The sequence below is a fragment of the Neophocaena asiaeorientalis genome, unplaced genomic scaffold (assembly GCF_003031525.2).
Source record: "Neophocaena asiaeorientalis asiaeorientalis breed wild unplaced genomic scaffold, Neophocaena_asiaeorientalis_V1.1 scaffold114, whole genome shotgun sequence".
Taxonomy (NCBI): domain Eukaryota; kingdom Metazoa; phylum Chordata; class Mammalia; order Artiodactyla; family Phocoenidae; genus Neophocaena; species Neophocaena asiaeorientalis.
The window spans coordinates 9,389,503-9,415,396 of NW_020173116.1; the positions used below are offsets into that span (position 1 = coordinate 9,389,503).

Below are 25,894 nucleotides of genomic sequence, written 5' to 3' on the forward strand. Positions count from 1 at the left end.
ATATATAAACCCAGGTCTTAAATTTAAGACCCGATTCATCAACCATTTTCATATTGACAAGGGCAATAAAGAAAGAGGTGTCATTTGCTTGCTTGTTAGTCTCAGCCATAATTACAGATTTCCCTGTCAGGCTGGGTGACTCATGGCAGATATGAGTGCTGCCAAAGAAATTTTTAAACTTTGCATGTGTCAAGAGTGGCCTCAAAATTTCCCCAAATAATGTAAATGGCTGGCAAATATAGTAAATTGAAAACTCAAGCTTCTTTTTTTTTAAAATCATAATTGTCAGAAGACTCTCCAATCCAGGTTCTGGTCGCTGTCACTCATAGTTTGGGGCCCAGTGGGGGCCACAGTCGGGGGACTCATTATTGTGGCACAGTGATGTCCAGGTCTGAGACAAGAGTCAAAGGCCTCTGGCAAGTCCAGTAAATTTTCCAGTTTTCTTTCTGCTGCCTCTCTATTTCCTAACCCCAGTGTCCTCCCGCCCCTTAGACTGATCTGATAACAGAGTTGTAGTCATTGATGACAGAGACTTAAAGTCATATCCTTTTCGGGTACTATTTATTCATGTATTTATTTATTTATTTTGGGGTGTGTTGGGTCTTTGTTGCTGTGTGCGGGCTTTCTCTAGTTGCTGTGAGGGGGGGCTACTCTTTGTCGTGGTGCACGGGCTTCTCATTGCGGTGGCTTCTCACCTCCCTCCCAGAACTAGTCTGTGGTTATAGACACGGGGTTGCTTCCACCATGTTGTCATGTGTGAAGGCTGGCCACTGCTCTCCATTTCTCAAGAACAGCCAAGGATGATTATCGTGGGTAACTCCTTTAACTTCTGTGAGCCTTAGTTGGGCTCATCTGTAAAATGAGGCCATGGTAGTGATGCCCTATGACTTTGTTTTGAAGATAAAAATAAATTATATATGTGAAAGCATGTTATGAACTGCTGTGCTTCCTACAGACGCCAGTTGTTATGATGGGGTTGCCTTCAGATCCTGATGGGTTAGCTGGTTGTTGATTCGTTCATTTATTTATCCGCGGGGCTTCAGGAAAAATAATGAAGGGTTGACTTACAGGATAGGAAGTAACAAGTAAAACCCCATTTCCTCCAGGAAGGAAATATGGCAGGACAATCAAGGGCTATTGCTGCGACTCTGTAGCCTGCCTGGTGGGACAGGAGAAGAACAATACCAGAAATAGCCACACACAGCCCAGACATCTACTGCACGGCCTATAGAATGAAGGGGCTGCCCGAGATTGCATGGCAAGGCACTTTGGTAACAATGGCTAGTGGAAGGGAGCCCTTCCACAACATTTCACTAAAAAGTTTAATTTAACCTCAAGATTTTTTTTTTTTTTTTTTCCAGTACGCGGGCCTCTCACTGTTGGGGCCTCTCCCGTTGCGGAGCACAGGCTCCAGACGCGAAGGCTCAGCGGCCGTGGCTCACGGGCCCAGCCGCTACGCGGCACGTGGGATCCTCCCGGACCGGGGCACGAGCCCGCGCCCCCCGCATCGGCAGGCGGACTCCCAACCACTGCGCCACCGGGGAAGCCCCTTTTTTCTCATTTTTAAAAATAGGAATCGTTATTACACTGCAGTCTGGGTCCAAGTCTTTTGTTAGTCATATGAAAACTGAAGAAAGGAATTGCTTCTCTGTAGAGATATGAGCACAAAGGCGCTGATATGTTCAGTGCCAAATTATCTAGAAAGTATCTGTCCACTTTGAGAATTATCAACAACTCTTGGCTGAGCTGGACTGAGCAGGATTGTGACGTAGGCAATGTCTTTTTAATATCTTATATTTGTACAATGCTTCAGAATTTTAAGTGGGCTTTTGAATAAGTTAAAAAACCTGAAATAACCCTCCAAGAAAGGTCAAGCAGATTTTATCGCCCCCATTATACGTACAAGAAAAGAGATTAAATGATTTGTCCAAGACCTCCCAGCCAGTAAATGGTGGAGGTAAGACTAGAACACACACATTCAGATGCTGAGTCCAGGGATTTCCTTCCCATCATTTACGGGACCAGATGAACCTGAAAGCGTTGTTTCATCATGAAATTCCAGGATTCAGTGATTTACATGTTTTGTCATCTCCAACAGCCAGGCTTTAATGCCCTCACTTACCACCTGGCTGAACAAACCACCCCTTCAGGGTCACCTAGGCCCACTTTAATTTTGGCACTGCTCACTACCTGTCCACCGTCTCCGATATACTCACTCCCAGTCCCGTTGGAAATTGTACCTGTTTGGAGTTCTGTGTTCAGAGGCTTTCTAGACCAGTGCTGTCCAACAGAAATATAACATGAGCTACAACTTTGATTTAAAATTTTCTATTAGCCACATTGAAAAAGAAAAAGGTGAGATTAATTTTTGTAGTATATTTTATTTAGCCCAATACATCTAAAATGTTATTTCAATATGTAACCAGTATAAAAATTGAGATATTTTACCGCCTTCTTTTAATACTAAGTCTATGTATTTTAGAATCACAACACAGCTCACGTCAAACTAGCCACGCTGCTCAATAGCCATGTGGGGGCCAGTGGCTACCAGGTTGGACAACACAGTTCTAAATGATGACTACTAACATAGGCTTTGATGCCCTAAGGCAAAGGAGTAGCCTAACACAGGATTTTTTTGAATCTGTGGAGGAGACGTTTTTGGGTATTTCAAGCTGTGCCATATGCCAGGTCAGGTCAGCTCTAGGCTCCCTTGAGCTCTGCTCTTGTACTGACCTCAAAGTGGAGCTATCCACCCGCTCCCCTTCCACCCTGCTTCTGACCCAATATACATGACCTTTCTCTGGATCATCTTCACAAAATTGGCTCTCATTTTCAATTGACATCAGAATCACTTAAGGAGATTTTCAAAAATGCAACTTCTAGTTTGAACATGACTCCATTAAGTCATCAGTTCCCTTTTCCTCTTGGAAATCATCCAAAAGCACTAAGAACAGAAAAATAAACTTTTCTTCTACAGCCTTATGAATCACAAAAGATATGGAAGGGCTACTGAAAGCAGTAGAAATAGAGAAGATACATGAAGATATGAAGAAGGTAAAAGAAGGTCCGGAGAGGACAAGTTGATGATTTTTAAAATAGGCAAAAAGCATACATCGCTAAGGTAAGGAGTACACCCTGAGGCGTACAGGGTAATTGTTGGGAGGAAAGCAGAGGATGGAATAGGAGAACACACAGGTAGCTGTCAGTTATTGGTGATATTTGAGTTTGGTGTGGGTTCACAAGTGTTCATTGTATTTTAAAAATAAATAATAGAGGAAGGCCACAAATGGACTAATGATGTGTTTCACAGACTAAGGTTTATGATTTACCTATTTTATGCATCTGATGTTTATGAAAAATATATGTTAATTGCATTTGTAAACTGTAGCAACAACGAAATGTATTTTAAAAAGCTCTCAGGGCTTTTCGTTCTTACTCAGATGGCATAAGCCCACTACAGCCTATCTCACCCTCAGATGACATGGAAAAACTGGATGAAATGCTGCCAGACAGCGTTTCCTTGATAACCATTTCGATGGTTGTATTGTGGCTGTGTAGGAGAACGTCCTTGTTTGTAAAAACCTCACACTACAGTATTCAAAAATAATGAAACATCATGTTGGCAACTTTCAAATGGTTTAGGGAAAAATGAGTTATTTGCAGTATCTGTACATTTGAGACTGCAACTTTTCTGTAAATTTGAGATTGCTTCAAAATCAAAAGTTTAGGGAGTTCCCTGGTGGTCTAGGGTTAGTCTTCGGCGCTTTCGCTACCGTGGCCTGGGTTCAATCCCTGTTCGGGGAACTGAGATTTTGTAAGCTGCGTGGCGCAGCCAGAAAAAAAAAACCCAAAAGTTTACATCAAAAAGAGTGAAAAAAATGTTAGAAACAAAAAAAGATAATTGCATGACACAGAAATGATTGAGGATTAGCACCCAAAATAATTTCTATCCATCAAAAAGAAAAAGAGATGCACTGCAATAAAAAATGAAAAAGAGCTGAGAAGGAAAACCGTAAATGAACATGACAAAATGTTCCACACCTTTAGGGATCAGGGGAATGCATACGCTAACCACAATGTCATAACATTTCACACACACCAGATCGGCAAAACATTTAAATCCTGACAATGATGGGGTATGTGGCAAGAGGAGAATTCATACATCACCAGTGAAAGTGCAATGGTTAGAATTACTTTACAAAACACTTTGGCATCACCCAGTATTAAATCCAGCAATTTTACAAGAGAAATACCCTATTGATGAGCACTGTCCTGCAGAAATAAATGCAAGCCATGTATGTAATTTAAAATTGTCTAATAGCTCATTTAAAAAGTAAAAAGAATCAGCTGAAATTAATTTTAATAACATTTTAATTCAGCCCAATATATCCAAATTTTTTAAATCATTTCAACATGTAATAGATATAAAACATTATTAATGAAGTATTTAGAATTTTTTTCATACCAGGTCTTCAGTGAGTAGTCTTAGACTTGCAGCACTTGGACTTGCTGTATTTTAGGTGCCTAGCAACCACATATGGCTAGTGGCCACTGTACTGGACAGCACAGCTCCAGAAACTTGACACGCGGAACAGGAGGCCTGTACCACAATGGCCGTAACAGCATTGCTCATAGTAGCAAAGTCTGGACAATCCAAATGTCCGTCATCAGTGGAATTAATAAGTAAACTGTGTCACATACATACAAAATGGAATCCCAGACAGCAGTGAAAATAAATACATTACAGCTATAGGCATCAAGCTGTTTGTTTCTCAAAAGCAATATTGAGTAAAAGGAACAACTCAGTGAATGATGGTTACAAAATGACTTCATTGATATAAAGTTCAAAGGCAGGCCCAACTCAATGATGTATCATCTAGGGATACACACATGGTTTGTAAAAGTAAAAAGCAAAGCAGAAGAGTGGTTAATACAAAAATTCAGTCCACGATCCTCCTGGCGGTAATGCAGGAGAAGCTCCTTGGGGATTCCCCTAGCAGCAGTGAGGTTCTAGTTCTTTACCTGAGAGATAAGTGGATGGGTGTGCATTTTATTATTCTTTAAAGTGTATGTAAGCATTTTATGTAAATTATATTTAAATAGAAATAATTTGCATTAAGGTGTGTATAGTGTGCCTCTGGCTGTGGGGGAATTGTTAAAGCATGAGAATATTGTATGAATATTTATTCATATGTATAACATATCTCTGAGAAAATAGACAAGAACTGGTAAAATTAGTTGCTTCTGGATAGGGGAGTTGAGTGGCTAGAGGACAGGAATGGGAAGAAAATTTTCATAATATACCCTCTCGTATCTTGAATTGTGAAGTTCATGAATATTACCTAAAGCTACCGTGGCCTGGGTTCAATCCCTGTTCGGGGAACTGAGATTTTGTAAGCTGCGTGGCGCAGCCAGAAAAAAAAAACCCAAAAGTTTACATCAAAAAGAGTGAAAAAAATGTTAGAAACAAAAAAAGATAATTGCATGACACAGAAATGATTGAGGATTAGCACCCAAAATAATTTCTATCCATCAAAAAGAAAAAGAGATGCACTGCAATAAAAAATGAAAAAGAGCTGAGAAGGAAAACCGTAAATGAACATGACAAAATGTTCCACACCTTTAGGGATCAGGGGAATGCATACGCTAACCACAATGTCATAACATTTCACACACACCAGATCGGCAAAACATTTAAATCCTGACAATGATGGGGTATGTGGCAAGAGGAGAATTCATACATCACCAGTGAAAGTGCAATGGTTAGAATTACTTTACAAAACACTTTGGCATCACCCAGTATTAAATCCAGCAATTTTACAAGAGAAATACCCTATTGATGAGCACTGTCCTGCAGAAATAAATGCAAGCCATGTATGTAATTTAAAATTGTCTAATAGCTCATTTAAAAAGTAAAAAGAATCAGCTGAAATTAATAACATTTTAATTCAGCCCAATATATCCAAAATTTTTAAATCATTTCAACATGTAATAGATATAAAACATTATTAATGAAGTATTTAGAATTTTTTTCATACCAGGTCTTCAGTGAGTAGTCTTAGACTTGCAGCACTTGGACTTGCTGTATTTTAGGTGCCTAGCAACCACATATGGCTAGTGGCCACTGTACTGGACAGCACAGCTCCAGAAACTTGACACGCGGAACAGGAGGCCTGTACCACAATGGCCGTAACAGCATTGCTCATAGTAGCAAAGTCTGGACAATCCAAATGTCCGTCATCAGTGGAATTAATAAGTAAACTGTGTCACATACATACAAAATGGAATCCCAGACAGCAGTGAAAATAAATACATTACAGCTATAGGCATCAAGCTGTTTGTTTCTCAAAAGCAATATTGAGTAAAAGGAACAACTCAGTGAATGATGGTTACAAAATGACTTCATTGATATAAAGTTCAAAGGCAGGCCCAACTCAATGATGTATCATCTAGGGATACACACATGGTTTGTAAAAGTAAAAAGCAAAGCAGAAGAGTGGTTAATACAAAAATTCAGTCCACGATCCTCCTGGCGGTAATGCAGGAGAAGCTCCTTGGGGATTCCCCTAGCAGCAGTGAGGTTCTAGTTCTTTACCTGAGAGATAAGTGGATGGGTGTGCATTTTATTATTCTTTAAAGTGTATGTAAGCATTTTATGTAAATTATATTTAAATAGAAATAATTTGCATTAAGGTGTGTATAGTGTGCCTCTGGCTGTGGGGGAATTGTTAAAGCATGAGAATATTGTATGAATATTTATTCATATGTATAACATATCTCTGAGAAAATAGACAAGAACTGGTAAAATTAGTTGCTTCTGGATAGGGGAGTTGAGTGGCTAGAGGACAGGAATGGGAAGAAAATTTTCATAATATACCCTCTCGTATCTTGAATTGTGAAGTTCATGAATATTACCTAATCCATCAATCGATACATTTCTCTAATGCAATTGCTTGGCTCCCATCCCTGGAAATTCCGATTTAATAGGCCAGGACTGAGGACCCAGAAATTGCATTTAAATAAGGGAGGGGATTGTGATGCTGTAGGTCAAAGGACTACACTTTGAGAACCACCTCTACAGGCTTATTCATTCACAAACCCTCATTGCATGCTTCTTGCGCACTGGTCACTCTTCATCTGTATTTCCAACAAGCTCCCCAGTGATGCTGGGGATGCTGCTGGTCTGCAGTGGGCTGTTTTGAATAGTGTATTAATCATGTTTTCTATTTTCTGTATTTTATGACGTTTTGACATCTTAAAAAGCTTGCTGGCCAGAGAAAGACTGCTCCCCCCAGGGCTAGCAGTTCTTTGAGAAAGCAAACGGCTCAGCGGGGAGCATGCCTTTCACACACACAGCAGCCAATCCAAGCCCATATTCCTCAACCACCACCTTTACCTAATTCACGCACGTGGAGCCAATCTTTCCCCGGCCCTAAATTATCCCAAGGCCAGATTCCAGGCAACTAGAGACCATGTCTAAAGACCAAAGCCCACAGAAATTATGCAAACTAGCCAATCCTACACTGTTTCCTCTGCCCTTCCTTGCTGCCTTTCCCACAGAAACCCCCTTGGAGGCTTTGACTCAGGCCCTCCCTTTGCTCTTATCTTCGGCCTCCTGACCAAAACCTGGCGTTTCTCCTGTGGCCCTGAGTTGCGGGGCCTGCCTCTTTTTTCTAGGGGAACGGTAAGTACCATTCAATTTTTCTTACGATGGCACTGACTTCTCTCTGTCATCACTCAGTCACCTTTAGAAATTAAGACCCGGGGCTTCCCTGGTGGCGCAGTGGTTGAGGGTCTGCCTGCCGATGTGGGGGACGCAGGTTCGTGCCCCGGTCCGGGAGGATCCCGCATGCCGCGGAGCGGCTGGGCCTGTGTGTCCGGAGCCTGTGTTCCGCAACAGGAGAGGCCACAGCAGTGAGAGGCCCACGTACCGCAAAAAAAATAAAAAAATAAAATAAAAAAAGAAATTAAGACCTGGACACAGAATAAATAACAGGTCTGACATTGTTCTTGCTTTGTAAGATATCCTCGTTTTAAACGTCTGTCTCATTCTACCTCTGTTTACATGTTAACGGAAAACCTTTAGAAATTAAGACCCGGGGCTTCCCTGGTGGCGCAGTGGTTGAGGGTCTGCCTGCCGATGTGGGGGACGCAGGTTCGTGCCCCGGTCCGGGAGGATCCCGCATGCCGCGGAGCGGCTGGGCCTGTGTGTCCGGAGCCTGTGTTCCGCAACAGGAGAGGCCACAGCAGTGAGAGGCCCACGTACCGCAAAAAAAATAAAAAAATAAAATAAAAAAAGAAATTAAGACCTGGACACAGAATAAATAACAGGTCTGACATTGTTCTTGCTTTGTAAGATATCCTCGTTTTAAACGTCTGTCTCATTCTACCTCTGTTTACATGTTAACGGAAATTTACATTGAGATCCCTGTCAAATAAAAAGCACCTGGTCACCGCCAGTGAGGCTATACATAGAGATGCTGAGAAAGCACCATTCACAGCATGGGCAGCGCAAGCAGGAAGGAGGATGCAGTGTCGGGGACACGCGTGCACTGGGTGGGGAGCAGGGACATGGGAGGATCCCAGTCCTCTTGGCAGCTCCCCAGCGTGTCCGGCCTGATCTGTGCCTCAGCAGCCGGCCAACTGTGACCAGTGACTCTGCTCCGGTGAACTGGTTCTTGGCTCCCCTGGGACCACGAGGAGAGAATAAAACACCACCTGCTTTCAAGATCGCAGAAAGTCACAACCCAGCCCCATCTAGATTTTGTTTGTTGGGCCGCGCTGCACGGCTTGCGGGATCTCAGTTTCCGGACCAGGAATTGAACCCAGGCCGTGGCAGTGAAAGCGCAGAATCCTAACCACTGGACCACCAGGGAAGTCCCCCATCTAGTTTTATTCTCTAAAGTTTCATTTGTGTTTCCAACATAAAGTAATTCCTTTATGTGCCTGTACATATGTCCTGTTTTTTTTCTTTTTCCCCCAGAAGTAAGAACAAATCCTTCTTTTGTGTTATTCAGAGCTTCTAGGCTTTAGGGAGAAAGAACACAAAAGAGTGCATGATTATGCTGTGAGATGCCTGAGGTGAAGCCATTAACCAAGTTCCTTTTATCAATTCCAGCAGCCTCCACTGTTTTCTGGGAGGGTGGGAACTCATGGAGAAACAGCCTGGCTCTTTGCAGCACCCACGTGATGAGCTGTTTTGTGAGTGCCCCGTGTGTTCAGGCCGGGTTCATTCTACTCTACATGACCTGATAACATGGGGATACTTGGAGTTTTGCTCGTTTACTATCTCACACTCTGGAGCAAAAAATTTGAGGGATCTGGTTCATATTGTCTTCTCAAAGAGCTTTTACTCAGGGTCTTAAGTATTCCCCTTTTTAATTTCCCCATCACAAGAAATATAAATAAGTTATTGGAAGTATAAAATGTCTACTTGGTCTGTGCTAGAAAAACAGATTCAGGTCACATAGGGAAGTCAAACATAAGAGAAGTGGAGTTGCTTTGATTGGGCACTGCTTCAATATCTGAAAAAGAAAAAAGTCCCCATGAGGTTGCTCTAAGGCAGCATGGGAAAGCGGGTAGAGAAGGCTGCAGGGGAGGCTGACAGAGGGGGAAGCGGGATGGATTCACCCTGGCTGGATAGGCTGACTCAGCGAGTCTAAGGGGACTCAGCTCCATCTGCCCAGCTAAGCCAGAAGTGGTGCACAGCTCAACGAGGAATCTGGGTTTTGTTTTTTTTGTTTTTGTTTTGACTGCACCATGCGCGGCGTGCGGGATGGAACCTGTGCCGCTTGCATTGGGAGCACAGGGTCTTAACCCCTGGACCACCAGGGAAGTCCCAGGAATCTGGGTTTGAAATAGTCCTGAAAAGCGAGAGGAGACTTTAGAGTCTTCAGATGGCTACACAAAGCCACCTATCAGCATCTATTTCGTTCAGGTAATTCTGCAGAATCTGTGAGGCAATAATTCTCAGCCTTGGCTACACATTAGAATCACCTGGGAATGGGACTGAGTTTTTGTTGTTGTTGTTTGTTTGTTTGTTTTTTCTTCCAGTTTTATTGAGATCTAGTGGACATACAGCACTGTATAAGTTTAAGGTGTACAGAATAATGATTTGTTTACATACGTCATGAAGTGATTCTCACGATAGTTTAGTGAACATCCTTCATCTCATATAGGTACAGAATTAAAGAAATAGAAAAAAAAATTTTTCTTGTGATAAGAACTCTTAGAATTCACTCTCGGTAAGTTTCATATATAACATACAGCAGTGTTAATTACGTTTCTCATGCTGTACATTATATCCCTAGTATTTATTTACCTTATACCTGGAAGTTTGTACCTTCTGATTATCCTCATCCAGTTCCCCCTCCCCAGCCCATGTTTGTTTTTTCTTCCAGTTTTATTGAGATCTAGTGGACATACAGCACTGTATAAGTTTAAGGTGTACAGAATAATGATTTGTTTACATACGTCATGAAGTGATTCTCACGATAGTTTAGTGAACATCCTTCATCTCATATAGGTACAGAATTAAAGAAATAGAAAAAAAAATTTTTCTTGTGATAAGAACTCTTAGAATTCACTCTCGGTAAGTTTCATATATAACATACAGCAGTGTTAATTACGTTTCTCATGCTGTACATTATATCCCTAGTATTTATTTACCTAACTAACACTATGTTAGTTCTTGTTACACAATATAGTGATTTGATATTTCTATACATTTCATACTGATCACCAAAACAGATCTAGTTATGCTGTGTCACCATACAAAGATACTACACAGTTATTGACTGTATTCCCCACGCCGTACACTTCATACCTGCGACTCGTTTATTTTGCAGCTAGAAGTTGGTACCTCTTAATCTCCCTCATCTCTTTCTTTCTACCTCCTACCCCTCCCCCCTCTGGCAAACACATGTTTGTTCTCTGTTTCTATAACTCTGTTTTGTTATGTTTTTTTCATTTGTTTTGTTTTGTTTTAGATTCCACATATAAGCAAAATAATACAGTATTTGTCTTTCTCTGTCTGACTTATTTCCCTTATAATACCTTCTAGGTCCATCCATGTTGTCACAAATGGCAAGGTTTCATTCTTTTTTATGGCTAATATTCTTATAATACCTTCTAGGTCCATCCATGTTGTCACAAATGGCAAGGTTTCATTCTTTTTTATGGCTAATATTCCATATATCAAAACCAGAATCTCACCAAAGCACATCATTGTGAAATGTCAAACATGTGACAAAGAGAAGATTCTACAAACTCTAGAGGGAACAGGGGATATATCCTATACAAAGGATTAAAATCAAAATGACCTCAGGCTTCTCAAGAGTACTCCTAGAAGCCAGAAGACCAAGGGATAAATGCCTTCAAAATTCTGAAAGAAAACTATTTCCAGACTAGAATTTTTTACCAGGCCAGATCACCAATTCATGTGAGAGTAGAAAAAAAGTTACTTTCGACACGAAAGGCCTCAAAAAATTAACCTCCCACTCACTTTTCTCAGGAAGCTGCTGGAGGATGTGCTCCATATGAACAAAGGAGTAAGCAAAAAATGTGAAAAATGGGGCGATGCAACATGGGAGAGCTGCAAAGGACTGATGGTGAAGCTGAAACCGCACAACTCAGACGGGACTCAAACCCACCAAAACTCAGATTGGGACTTGAACCCACAGGCTGGGACTCGAATCCAGAATCCACTGTCGTTTAATTGAGACCACACACCTGGTCTCAGGATTTAATGAAGCTCAGGTTCTTTATGTCTCCTCCCAGAAGGAATTCAGCAAGAGGCAAAGGGATAGGTAAGAAGTGGATTTATTTAAAGAGATACACATTCCATAGACAGAATGAGGTCTGTCGCAAAAGGCGAGAATGGCCCCGAAATATGGGGTGGTTAGTTTTTATGGGCTGGGTAACTTCATAGGCTAATGAGTGGGAGGGTTATTCCAACTATTTGAAGGAAGGGGTGGGGATTTCCAGGAATTGGGCCACCGCCCACTTTGTGACCTTTTATGGTCGGGCCTTGGAACTGTCATGGCACCTGTGGGTGTGTCATTTAGCTAATGTATCAATATTGCAATGAGTGTATAATGAGGCTCAAGGTCTACTGGAAGTCAAATCTTCCGCCATCTTGGACCTAGATGGTTCTAACCAGTTTATGTCATATCCTCAAAGGCTATGCCAATAGCTTTATTGCTTGGCCAGGCAAAGGGGGACAGAACCGGCTATTGCCCTTGAAACTGTGTGTCCCAACCCAGGAGGGTTGGTGAGGAGTTTTATAGCAATGGTTCAAGGGCAGGATGGCTGTTAAGGATCAGGGTGTGTGCAGGGCCTGTATTCCTTTAATCTGGTCTCAGGTGAGCTTCTGTGGTTGAGTTTCTCCTGTTGAGCTTCTGTGGTTTCTTTAATCTGGCCTCAGTTGGTCTCCTGATCTTCTCTGAAGAATGCTTCATCAAGTAGTTAGCATTTTCCATTTTTGGGGGGTTTTAGTTATGCAGAAGGGCTCAAAGATACTGTTACGCGTATCCCTTGAGACAGAACCAGGACCTGCCGCAAGGCTGCACTGTTGTCTCTTGGCCGCTCCTCCCTTGTCTCTGCATCCCTTCCCTTCCCTGATTAGCAGCTGTTTGAAAGGGTTCTGTGCCCAGGAGCCCCACAGAGTCCTGCTTGGCTTCATGACTTGTTCAAGGGCAAGCACTGCAGCCAGGCTTAGATCACAAAATGACTTGGGCCAGAATGGTTTCTCTTATGTCAAAAAAAGAAAAGTGAAATCTGGTTCTTTTCCTCCGGGGACCCCCTACCCTATCCGAATACAGAAGCTGCGTGAGGCTGCCCTGGTAATTGCAGGACTTTATTTACCCAACTGGTTCACACGTGGACTCGTAACCAGTGCCTCCCAGTCCATTGCCATTGTGCCAGGGAAATGGAAATCTCCAAAGGTATATTCCTGAGGTCTTCTCAGTCATATTGTCCTTAGTGAGGATCCCTTCACTGGATTCAGCCTTGAGAGTGGGTCTTGGAAGACAGACGGTGGGGAGACAAGAAGGAAGCAGCCCAGGAGTTCAAGGACACTAATGGTCGTGAGCAGGTTCCACAAGCCCCTAACACAGAAGGTAAGCACTTTACACAATCACCTGATGTCCGCCCTGCATCTGTACCTGTGCACATGTGTGGCTGGCTGCTATTCCCAACTAAATTTTATGATTTAACGGTTCCTGAGGGCAGAGACTCTGATATAGTGCTTCATATATGGTGAGACAGTCATTTCCAAAACAAATTTTTGCTTGAAATGATGGTAGTTGTTCTAGAATGACACTCTGTAAAGTGTTGATAGAATGGGATGTCAATTACTTTTATAGAATACAACCCCTAGAATTAAATAATTTGTCAGTATAGTGGTCAAGGTCCTTGAGGGCAGCTCCAACTGAGGAATCAGTTTCCGGTGGCCTGACTCTATTAGTCTTAATTAAGTGCCCCAAAGAATGGGAGAGCTTAGCTGAGTTGGGGGAAATTGGACGAAGGAGATTGTGGTTCAAGGAAGGAGAGGAAGAGGTAAACTTAGATGTCAGAGAGACCTAGGGTTAAGATAATGCTGCAACGTTTAAAACTGACTCTCCTGAAACTGAAACCGCACAACTCAGATTGGAACTCAAACCCACTGTCTTTTTTTTCTTTTCTTTTCTTTTTAGGTGTATAGATGGTGCTTTTATTGTTATTATTATATTTTTAATAGATCTTTATTGGAGTATAATTGCTTCACAATACTGTGTTAGTTTCTGTTGTTCCACAAAGTGAATCAGCCATATACCTACATATATCCCCACATCCCCTCCCTCTTGAGCCTCACTCCCACCCTCCCCATCCCACCCCTCTAGGTCATCACAAAGCACTGAGCTGATCTCCCTGTGCTGTGCTGCTGCTTCCCACTAGCTACCTATTTTTACATTTGGCAGTGTATATATGTCCATGCTACTCTCATTTCGCCCCAGCTTCCCCCCACCCCTGTGTCCTCAAGTCCATTCTCTATGTCTACATCTTTATTCCTGCCCTGACACTAGGTTCATCAGAACCTTTTTTTTTTTTTTTAGGTTCCATATATATGTGTTAGCATATGGTATTTGTTTTTCTCTTTCTGACTTACTTCACTCTGTATAACAGTCTGTAGGTCCATCCACCTCGCTACAAATAACTCAATTTCATTTCTTTTTATGGCTGAGTAATATTCCATTGTATATATGTGCCACATCTTCTTTATCCATTCATCTGTCAATGGTCATTTAGGTTGGTTCCATGTCCTGGCTATTGTAAACAGTGCAGCAAAGAACACTGTGGTACATGTCTCTTTTGGAATTATGGTTTTCTCAGGGTATATGCCCAGTAGTGGGATTGCTGGGTCATATGGTAGTTCTAATTTTCATTTTTTAAGGAACCTCCATACTGTTCTCCATACTGGTTATATCAATTTACATTCCCACCAACAGTGCAGGAGGATTCCCTTTTCACCACACCCTTTCCAGCATTTATTGTTTCTAGATTTTTTGATGATGGCCATTCTGACCAGTGTGAGGTGATACCTCATTGTAGTCTTGATTTGCATTTCTCTTATAATTAGTGATGTTGAGCATCTTTTCTTGTGCCTCTTGGCCATCTGTATATCTTATTTATTGAAATGTCTATTTCGGTTTTCCACCCATTTTTTAATTGAATTGTTTGTTTTTTTGATACTGAGCTGCATGAGCTGTTTGTATATTTTGGAGATGAATCCTTTGTCTGTTGTTTCATTTGCAAATATTTTCTCCCATTCCGAGGGTTGTCTTTTCATCTTGTTTATGGTTTCTTTTGCTGTGCAAAAGCTCTGAGGTTTATTTAGGTCCCACTTGTTTATTTTTGTTTTCATTTCCATTATTCTAGGAGGTGGGTCAAAAAAGATCTTGCTGTGGTTTATGTCAAAGAGTGTTTTTCCTATGTTTTCCTCTAAGAGTTTTATAGTGTCTGGTCTTACATTTAGGTCTTTAATCCATTTGGTGTTTATTTTTGTGTATGGTGTTAGGGAGTGTTCTAATTTCAATCTTTTACATGTAGCTGTCCAGTTTTCCCAGCACCACTTATTGAAGAGGCTGTCTTTTCTCCATTGTATGTTCTTGCCTCCTTTGTCGTAAATTAGGTGACCATATGTGCGTGGGTTTATCTCTGGGCTTTCTATCCTGTACCATTGATCTACATTACTGTTTTTGTGTCAGTTCCATACTTTCTTGATTACTGTAGCTTCGTAGTATAGTTTGAAGTCAGGGAGCCCGATTCCTCCAGTTCCGTTTTTATTTCTCAAAATTGCTTTGGCTATTTGGGGTCTTTTGTGTTTCCATACGAATTGTAAAATTTTTTTTTACAATTCCGTGAAGAATGCCATTGGTAGTTTGATAGGGATTGCATTGAATCTGTAGATTGCTTTGGGTAGTATAGTCATTTTCATGGTATTAATTTTTCCAGTCCAAGGACATGGTATATTTCTCCATCTGTTTATGTCATCTTTGATTTCTTTCATCAGTGTCTTATCATTTTCTGAGTACAAGTCTTTCACCTCTTTAGGTAGGTTTATTCTCAGGTATTTTATTCTTTTTGCTGTGATGGTAAATGGGATTGTTTCCTTAATTTCTCTTTCAGATTTTTCGTCGTTAGTGTATAGGAATGCCAGAGATATCTGTGCATTAATTTTGTATCCTGCAACCTTATCAAATTCATTGATTAGTTCTAGTAGTTTTCTGGTGGCATCTTTAGCATTTTCTATGTATAGTATCATGTCATCTGCAAACAGTGACAGTTTTATTTCTTCTTTTCCAGTTTGTATTCCTTTTATTTCTTTTTCTTCTCTGATTGCTGTCTAGGACTTCCAAAACTATGTTGAATAAGAGTGGTGAGAGTGGACATCCTTGTCTTTTTCCTGATCTTAGTGGGAATGCTTTCAGTTTTTCACCATCCCACTGTCTTTTAGAGATCACACACCTGGTCTCAGGACTTAATGAAGCTCAGGTTCTTTATGTCTCATCGCAGAAAGAATTCAGTGAGAGGCAAAGTGATAGGTTATAATTAGATTTATTTAGAGAGGTACACATTCCATAGACAGAATGTGGTCCGTCTCAAAAGGTGAAAGTGGCCACAGGACATGGGATCATCTCAGAAAGTGAGAGCAGCCCTGGGAGAAACACACTCCACGGAGTGTGGGCCATCTCAGAAGATGAGAGACCCCAAAATATGGTGTGGTTAGTTTTTATGGGCTGGGTAATTTCATAGGCTAATGAGTGAGAAGATTATTCCAATTATTTTGGAGAAAAGGCAGAGATTTCCAGGAATTGGGCCACTGCCCACTTTTTGGCCTTTTATGGCTGGCCTCAGAACAGTCGTGGCACCCCTGGGTATGTCATTTAGCTAATGTATTACAATGAACGTATAATGAGGCTCAAAGTCTGCTGGAAGTCGAACCTTCTGCCATCTTGGACCTAGTCGGTTCTAACCAGTTTTTGTTGTGTCCTCAGTGGCTATGTCATTTTTATAAAGGTTGTGCCCTTCCCTCCTTTTGCAAAACTATTCCCCCCAGCAGATGGGACTGGCTACCCTCTTACCCTTTTTCTCATCAAAAGTTTTCAATTAAAATTCGAAACTATGATTTTTATCAAAGAAATCAGTGATAGAGTTGCCACATAAAATAACCATATGCCCAGTTATATTTGAATTTCAAATAGACAACACATAATATTTTAGTATAAATGTGTTCTAAATATTGCATGGGACTTACACTAAAAAAAATCATTTTTTATCTGGAATTCAAATTTAACTGGGATTCCAATATTTTTATTTGCTAAGTCTGACAATGCAAGCCAATGAGACGCAGGATTCGTTTCACAGAAGTCCACATTACAGCTCACATCCGTGGAAATACCTTTAAGGAGACACAGCCTTTTATTTGCACACACCAGACCACAAAATGCAGATAATAATTCTTTAATGTGATTCATGTTATTTTGATGACATTTGGGTCAAACTCAGATTCAGAATTTCTGGCCTCATTGGCTACTTTTATCTGTGTAACAACTGAAGCTGCCTGCACGATAATGATCTTGGGTCTGAGCTGAAGCGTTAGAAGCCCTGTCTTTTGAAGTATTTGGCTCGTGCAAGGACGCCATTGCAGAAGTCACAGCTCAGGTCCTGGCTGATTCGGGTGTAGTCACAGAGTCCACCTGGAATTTGTGAGATGGGTTAATGCCAAGCCCACAGCCCCTCGCTGTGGCAGGGTACTCAGCAGTTAACTCAGATTCTCTTTCCTAGTTGCTTTTTAGGAGGCAACTGAGGTTTGGGAGAATCTGGTGCAATGAATTATGTTTGTACCTATTAACTCCACGCTGGGAAACCAACCCGTGAGTTACACAAAGCTCTCAGGTGCTGGTCAGGGGTCCAGGTTGGAAACCTCCTCTGGATTTCTTTGATTCTAACAGTCAGGACCTCAGTCATCTGGGAAACCTGGGCCTTGCTGATCCAGGAGGTGGGGCACGAAGGCCAGGGTCCTGCGAGGAGAGAGGCAGAGGTTGATGCAGCTTCCTGGGATCAGGGCTACTTTTTCATTTCCCTTTTTCTCTCCTCCCCTTTGGCAGAACCATCGCCACCTTCAATCTCCCCGAGGATAAATAGTAAAGCTACAAGTTTAGGCAAAGGAAGGGACAAGCGGACATTTCACAGCTGTTTTCAGGGTAATGGTAAGAGGCAGATTTGGAAACCAGAGGTGACAGATGTAGCGTAGGGACCAGTCTGATGCCCTCTTTCAGAAGTGCTGTAAGCATAAACCTTCTAAACAGGTCAGAAAGGGGTTTTTCTATCTGGACTTGTAACTCTCCTTTCAGATAATCTGAATGTCTAAAGGTAACTTTTCTACACTTTCTTGTATACCATGTGGGTTTCACCATAGGTAGGAGAAATGTCTGACTCTGGGGAGTTCTTTCTTCATCTTCAAAGGAGATGGACTCATCCTTTACAAAGGAAGCAGAACAGGGCAGGAGAAACGATGCCTGCCCTGACATCACCAATGATGTCCTCGGTCCCAGTACTGCATTTTTCCAGCTGCTGGGTGACTTTGCGGCAATGACTTTGTCCTCGCAAATCCACTTCCTCACTTGTAAAGGGCAGATGACTTGCCTCCCCCACCGACTTCATCTCATCAGTTTATTGGATGGGTCCCCACATCAAAATAAGATAAATTATTTGAAAGTACTTTTAAATTGTCAAGCGTCATGTACTTTGGGAAGCCAATTTAAAGATCATTGAGGAGTACGTTTTCCTAAAAGCTTGAAGTATGAGTGCAATACTTACAGGTTTCTCAACATCGACAACAATGTGAAATGCATAGGAAGAAACATGTCCTCGTTACGTCCCTTGCATCGCCAATTCAACCAGCACAGAGTTAATTCGGCAGTGGGGTTAACGAATGACCCATTCCCTGGAAGTTTCTATCAGGCAGCAAGTGATACCAGGCAGAATTAGTGCAAAACTGAAATTGATCTTCATAACTAAGGATTGTGTAGAAATAAGACAAGGGAAAGGGAATTCAGTATTTGTTGAGAATCTATCAGATACCAAGTGCTTCTTCACATTATTTCATTGAGTCTTCATAACAATTCTCTGAGATGGCATTTTATAGATGAGGAAACTGAGACCTAGGGAGAGTAAATGACTTATCCAAGGTCACATGGTTACAAAATAACAGAGCAAGGATTCTATCTGTGATCTCTCTCCTGCACCATCACCTTATCGGAAATCCAGAATAGGGTTTGGTTGCTGACAGCCTGGAAACACAGCATAATTTACTTTGAAAGGAAACTGTGGCTCTAAACAAAGCAGGAATGTTGCTTGTCACATCTCCCAGGCAGAGCTGTGATTCTCACAACTCCAGAGAGCATCTTTTACTCCGTATTCTATGGAGCAGTGCTCCAGGGGTGCCATCAGCAATAACGAATGTGGAGGAGTCCCTTGGGGTTGTGACAAGCCACACGGCATGATTGATGGCAGGTTACCTGCACCACCCTGGCTCCATCGCCCATACTGTCCACATTGACCAGGACGTTGCCACCACGAGACTCCTGGACAAGACACCAGCGATCACAGCAGGGTCCATGCAGCACTTTAGGCCAACTGTACACATGATGGGTTGATATCACAGGAGGTATGGCATGTCTCTTTCAGCCAGCCTTTCAGAAGCACGAACTCTTAAAGCAAACACAGAAGGAAGGAGGCAGCTTGGTGTGACTCGTGCTGAGACAGGAGTTCAGGAAGAGAGAGAAAATACACTCCAGGGACCTGGTCAGTGGTCTAGGACTGAGAAGCCCCAGTTTTGGTCTGAAATCCCTCGTGGCCATCCCTAGACCTGAGATTATGATTCTCCTCCTTTGAGCTTGCGTCCATATCCCCTGAGGAGTGTCCTCTGTGCTCCTCAGCTGGGCTCTCAGGGGCTGCTCTGGCCCACCCTGGAAAATTCCATGGGCACAGACACCATCAGCCCCATCCTAAACATCCCAGAGTGACCCAATAAAATGTACCTGTCCATCAGCTACCATGTGACAGAATATGAGAGAAGAGTTCTCCCAACTCTTCAAGGAGTCCTTGGAGAGTTTCCCTGGCAGGTTTCCTCATGCCTGCCCACCTTTCTGCCCTAAAGTGACACCCAGAATCATGTGAGCTTAAACTTTTACGAAATAACGAGAAATGGCAAAATGAAGACCAGTACTAATTTACCTGGCTAGCCCACTTTCCTGGTTTCACAAGCTCTCTCATCCACCTTACATCAAACAAAGCTGTCAACACTGTAAAGTAAGTGCTATTCTCACCCTTCCAGTGGATGCTCAGGAGACCTGAGTGACTTGTTGAAGCCCCAGAGCTAACACTCAGACAAGCTCTGTGGACCCCACATCCCGTGCTGTCTCCATCACTCCGCTGCGTGGGGCTGTGGGAAGTAGTGGGAACCTAAAGGATATGCTGAGAGGATCAAAACTGTGGGGAAGGACAGGGAGGCTTGGGGTGGCATCTCAAGGGAAGGGACAAAACCCGGTGGAAACCACGCTTGCCAAAAGGAGTCACCTTCTGACAGAAAGAGGACAAAGAGGAGGGGGGCAAGGTGAACAGTGAGACGATCAATACCACAGTATTTCAGTCCTCGACGCCTTCCAGTCCCGCAAGACGCCCCAGGGGTGTAGAGGGTCTGGAGGTCTCCGTAGCATCCCCAACTGCTGCTTTCAGATGAGCCTACAAATGGAGAAAATGTCAGCCTAAGACACTGAACTAGTAATTCTGATCCTGCTTCTATCCATCATGAAGTGATGTTAATGAAAATAACTGTACTAAAATCAATGAACAGGAACTCAATTTGCCATGGAAACACTTCTGAAATTTTCAGTATGGCAACTAAGTGATCACAGATACTAACTTCTTACCTCCTCTTCCATGGACTCGAGAACAATTGGAGCAGTTATACTACTTGCAAAGCTCTGGGGCCGAACAGTGCTGTTGGGTGGGTGTCTTAGAATCAAAGCAGAGATTCTGTGTTCCCTGGAAATTAGTCCTCATCTTGTGTCTTAGGTGAACTCGGCACTTCTCCCTCAAATACTCCTAACTCATTGGTCTGGTGAGATACTTGTGTTTGCTCTGGAGAAACATGTAGTATGAAGCCTGGTCCTCCCTGGGATCTCAACCCAGACCCAAAGTAAAGGCACAGCTGGTAAACTGGGACTTGGAGTTGGCTTCCCCTGCTCTTGTGTGCACTTCTAGGTGGGAGCCTAAGACAACAAAGGGGGGAGGATATGTTGTGAGGTCCAGGACCAGATCTCTATGCCGGGGCTCCCTTTTTCCCCTTCTTCCCTTTCTCTCTTTGCCCTTCCATCTCTCTCCTTAACTTTCACTGTCATTCTAGTCACTGAAGGGGAGGGCATTCTCTAGAATTTATAATTCACACCACAAGGAGGGCACATGAGCCAGCAACAAGTTACCTACAGGGGGCAGGAAGCTGCCCCTTGACAGAATCATCTCACTATTACCAGCCTGTAAGGACTTCTCATTAGATTACTCTTTTTGATTAATTTAATCTTTGACTAAATTAGATTATATAATCAAATCTTAATAATATGCAGATCTTTGGAAATATATCTGTTGCACATCATCATCTGTGTACTGTAGGTTTGTGTAAATGCATTTTAAAGTTCTGTTTTCTTACTAAGAGCTTCATGGGATTGACATCTGAAAATACTGGTATTTTGGAGTAAATACTTCTATTTTAAAATCTTGTGATGAGTAATCAAAGAGAAATGAGGAAATGAAATGACTTGGTCTTTTATGAGTGTACTAAAAATTAAATGAGCCAACAGTTCCTTGTTTATTTTTTAATCAGTGCACTTTTATCTTTATAATTGGTGACAAATACCCTTAATAGTAGTTGGTTGTATCACTCATTACTCCTTGCCCTGTAGTCTCTCCCTAATCACATTATATGCTCCCCAAAGTTTCTTTTTCTTTTCTCTTGTAACAGTCTTTATGTTAAAGTCCATTTTGTCTGATATGGGTACTGCTACTCCAGATTTCTTTTGATTTCCATTTGCATGGAATACCTTTTTCCATCCCCTCACTTTCAGTCTGTATGTGTCCCTAGATCTGAAGTGGGTCTCTTGTAGATAGCAAATATATGGGTCTTGTTTTTGTATCCACTCACCCAGTCTATGTCTTTTGGTTGGAGCATTTAATCCATTTATGTTTAAGGTAATTATTGATAATGTATGTTCTTATTGCCATTTTGTTAGTTGTTTTGGATTTGTTTTTGTAGGTCCTTTTTCTTCCCTTCCTCTTTTGTTCTCTTGTGATTTGTTGACTAACTTTAGTGTTGTGTTTGGATTCCTTTTGTGTGTGTGTGGTATCTATTATAGATTTTTGGTTTGCAGTTACCATGAGGATTTGATATAGCAGTCTGTATGTAAGGAAGATTGTGTTAAGTTGCTGGTCTTTTAATTTCAGATGCATTTCCAATATCCTGCATTTGTGCTCTCCTCACAATTGCTGATTTTGATATTAAATTTGTGTGAAGATGATTTCCTACCTTTACTGTATGTTTACCTTTACCAGTGAGCTTTTCCATTTGTAATTTTTTGGTTTCTAGTTGTGGCCTTTTCTTTTCCACCTAGAGAAGTTCCTTTAGCCTTTGTTGCAAAGCTGGTCTGGTGGTGCTGAATTCTGTTAGCTTTTGCTTGTCTTTAAAGCTTTTGATTTCTCTGTTGAATCTAAATGAGAGCCTTGCTGGGTAGAGTATTCTTGGTTGTAGGTTCTTCCCTTTGATCACTTTAAATATATCATGCCACTCCCTTCTGGCCTGCAGAGTTTCTGCTGAGAAATCAGCTGAAAACCTTATGGGAGTTCCCTTGTACATTATTTGTTGCTTTTCCTTTGTTGCTTTTAATATTTTTACTTTGTCTTTAATTTTTGTCAATTTGATTACTATGTGTCCTGGCATGTTCCTCCTTGGGCTTATCTTGCCTGGGACTCTCTGCACTTCCTGGACTTGGGTGACTATTTCCTTTTCCATGTTAGGGAAGTTTTCAGCTATTATCTCTTTGAATATTTTCTCAGGTCCTTTCTCTCTCCTCCTTCTGGGACCCCTATAATGTGAATGTTGGTGCATTTAGATGTTGTCCCAGAGATCTCTTAGACTGTCCTCATTTCTTTTCATTCTTTTTTCTTTATTCTATTCCACCACAGTGAAATCCACCATTCTGTCTTCCAGCTCACTTATCTGTTCTTCTGCCTCAATTATTCTGCTACTGATTCCTTCTAGTGTATTTTTCATTTCAGTTATTGTATTGTTCATCTCTGTTGTTTGTTCTTTAGTTCTTCTAGGTCTTTGTTAAACATTTCTTGTATCTTCTTGATCTGTGCCTCCATTCTTTTCCCAAGATTGTGGATCATCTTTATTACCACTACTGTGAATTCTTTTTCAGGTAGATTGCCTATCTCCACTTCCCTTAGTTGTTCTTCTGGAGTGTTATCTTGTTCCTTCATCTGGAACATATTCCTCTACCATCTCATTTTGCCTAACTTTTTGTGATTGCAGTTTCCTCCACAGGCTGCAGGGTTGCAGCTTTTCTTGTTTCTTCTGTCTGCCCCCTGGTGGATGAGGCTGTCTAAGAGGCTTGTGCAGGCTTCCTGGTGGGAGAGACTGGTACTTGCCCACTGGTGGGTGGAGCTTGGTCTTGTCCCTCTGGCGGGCAGGGATGTGTCAGGGGGTGTGGTTTATTGGACAGCTGTGTGTTCAGGAAGACTTTAAGCAGTCTGTCTGCTGTTGGGTGGGCCTGTGTTCCCACCCTGTTGGTTGTTTGGCCTGAAGCATCCCATCACTGGAGCCTACCGGCTGTAGAGTGGAGCCAGGTGTTGGTGAGAAAATGGCAGCCTCCAAGAGGGCTCACACCAATGAGTACTCCGCAGAACTGCTACTGCCAGTGTCCTTGTCCCTGCAGTGAGCCAGAGCTGCGCCCCCCACCTCCACAGGAGACCCTCCAATACTAGTAAGTAAGTCTGGTTCAGTCTCTTATGAGGTCACTGCTTTTTATCCTGGGTCCTGGTGTGCACAAGACCATGTGTGCACCCTCCAAGAGTAGAGTTTCTGTTTCCCCCAGTCTTGTGGAATTCCTGTGATCAAACCCTGTTGGCCTTCAAAGCCAGATTCACTGGGGGCTCCTCCTCCCATTGCCAGACCCCAAGCTGGAGAGCCTCATGTGGGGCTCAGAACTTTTACTCCTGCGGGAGAACTTCTGTGGTATAATTATTTTCCAGTTTATGGATCGCCCACCTGGAGTGTATGGGACTTGATTTTATCATGATTGCAACCCTCCTACTATCTCATTGTGGCTTCTTCTTTGTCTTTGGATGTAGGGTATCTTCAGCACTTTTTTGTTGATGGTTGTTCAGCAGTTAGCTGTGATTTTGGTGTTCCCATAAGACGAGGTGAGCTCATGTCTTTCTACTCTGCCGTCTTGTCTCCTTCACTCAAAGTTCCTTATAGTCCCCAAATTCCTTGTAAAATTTAAAAAAATATTTGTTGAATGGATGGTTCAAGAAAGAAAGGAATGAATGTAAGGCTGGCCCTATCTGAGAAGTTTTTAAAATTCAGAGCCAGGAAAAAATTTGCTTCTCTTGAGGAGCCATGCTTCCTACTTTTCTTTGTCCAAAAAAAAAAAAAATTGCCTTTTCCTCTTTGCCCCAGTTGCAAGGAACCTTAGGACCGAATCTGAAATTCAAGCATGGCAACGATGTCAGCCTCAGTGGTTAGCTGAGTCCCATCTCCTTGATCCCAGTGTTGCTAGTTTTGTATTTCATTACATTAGTTTTACATTGGTAAATCACGTCAATGCTTCTGTAGAATTATATGGTCTATTAATAAATTCAATAAATACTTCTGGTGAAAGAATTTTTATAGAGGAACAGTGAGCATTTTTCAATGGTATGGATTTAAAGTCTGGCCCAAGCAATGCTGCTGTAAGTCCACCCCACATTCTGCAGAGCCCCCTCCTTTTGGGAGGCACCTGGCAAGAGGCTGCTTGTCAGTGGCTGTTAGCAACTCCAGGATTTGTTGAACAGCTTGGGGGGAAAAAGAACATTTTCCACTGCAGTTTTAAGTATCAGAAGTACCACTATGTTCCCATGCTTATCTTTCCCATCTCCAAGGTCATTTGGGAAAAATGCAACACACTCACCAGTAAAGGCAAGAAGGCCCAGAAGTAGCCACAGCACAGACATATTGAGGACTTGGCACTACGGATCCTAAAATGATTTTAAAATAGAAATTAGCTCAAAGATGTGAAGATGTCAATTGTTGTCATAACATTATGTAGTGTTTCTATGGAAAAGTGTGAAAAGAATGAATGTGTGTCCCCCTGTCTGAACTAAGAAAATTAATTATTTGAATCATAATGAAATAAGCCAGAGCGGGACACGTGCTCCATCCATCCTTTTAATTAGCTTAAAAATGACGAGACTCCTGCTCAGCCCACAGGGACTCAACATACTGTCGAGTTACCAAATACAGGTTCTTTCAAGAAACCAAGATACTTTGACTCTCAGCCCTGAGAAATATGGTGCTCTGACTGCAGATCCTGAAAAGCCAGTTTCTGAGGCATGTGCCTTATCCCAATAGCCTCTTCATTATCAAAAGGTAATACCAAAAGTAGAACTTCTTATCAGTGCTCCTCTTGCTTTGGGTTCTTTTTCCTTCAGTTAAGAGGAAAGGTTACGCTTTCCTTGGTGCCTTGCCATCTTTGCTTTGGTTAGAAGAAGGAGCTGGAAGACATTCCCCACTGCTCTAAGCCCCCAGCCTGGGAATCTCAGACCCCTTTGGTCACCTTGAGCCATGTTTCCCTTTCTCCCTCTTTAGGACTCCTAGGCAGGAACAAACCTGGGCCAGAGCCTGGGGAGACCAATAAACAGGCTATTTCCACCAGCAAAGTCAAATCCTCACGAAGTCAGGTCACAATAGGGGTCCAGGATTGAACTCATAAGGGGGTCAGCAGACAAGAGATCGGACAACTGGTCACCATCAAGCACTTGCTCTCAAATACTTTCTCAATCCCAGCTATTCCTCTAATCACCTTCCTCGTGTACAAAGAGCCCTGGTTCCCCCACTAGCTACCAAATGAATATACAAATGCCACCCAGAATAGCTTGCTGCTGACCCCAGGGGATGCCTGAGGAGCCAGCCACCTGCCTCCAAAGCCTCCACCTTCCGTGAGCCCCTTCTACTGCTGGCTGCTCCCATCATCTCCCTTGGTCAGCTGAGCTTGGCTACGATCCTTTTGAGTTATTACTATCGTTACAAGTGGGG

General features: G+C 42.3%; 1 protein-coding gene across 1 annotated transcript; it reads right to left on the reverse strand.

Annotated features, from left to right (window-relative positions):
* Window positions 1-17,292: 17,292 nt before the first annotated feature.
* Window positions 17,293-20,486, reverse strand: LYG1 (lysozyme g1). The gene is given in 4 exon segments (XM_024743970.1): window positions 17,293-17,607; window positions 19,121-19,251; window positions 20,173-20,350; window positions 20,475-20,486. Coding segments are annotated over 4 exon segments (540 nt in total). The 3' UTR covers window positions 17,293-17,388.
* Window positions 20,487-25,894: the final 5,408 nt, after the last annotated feature.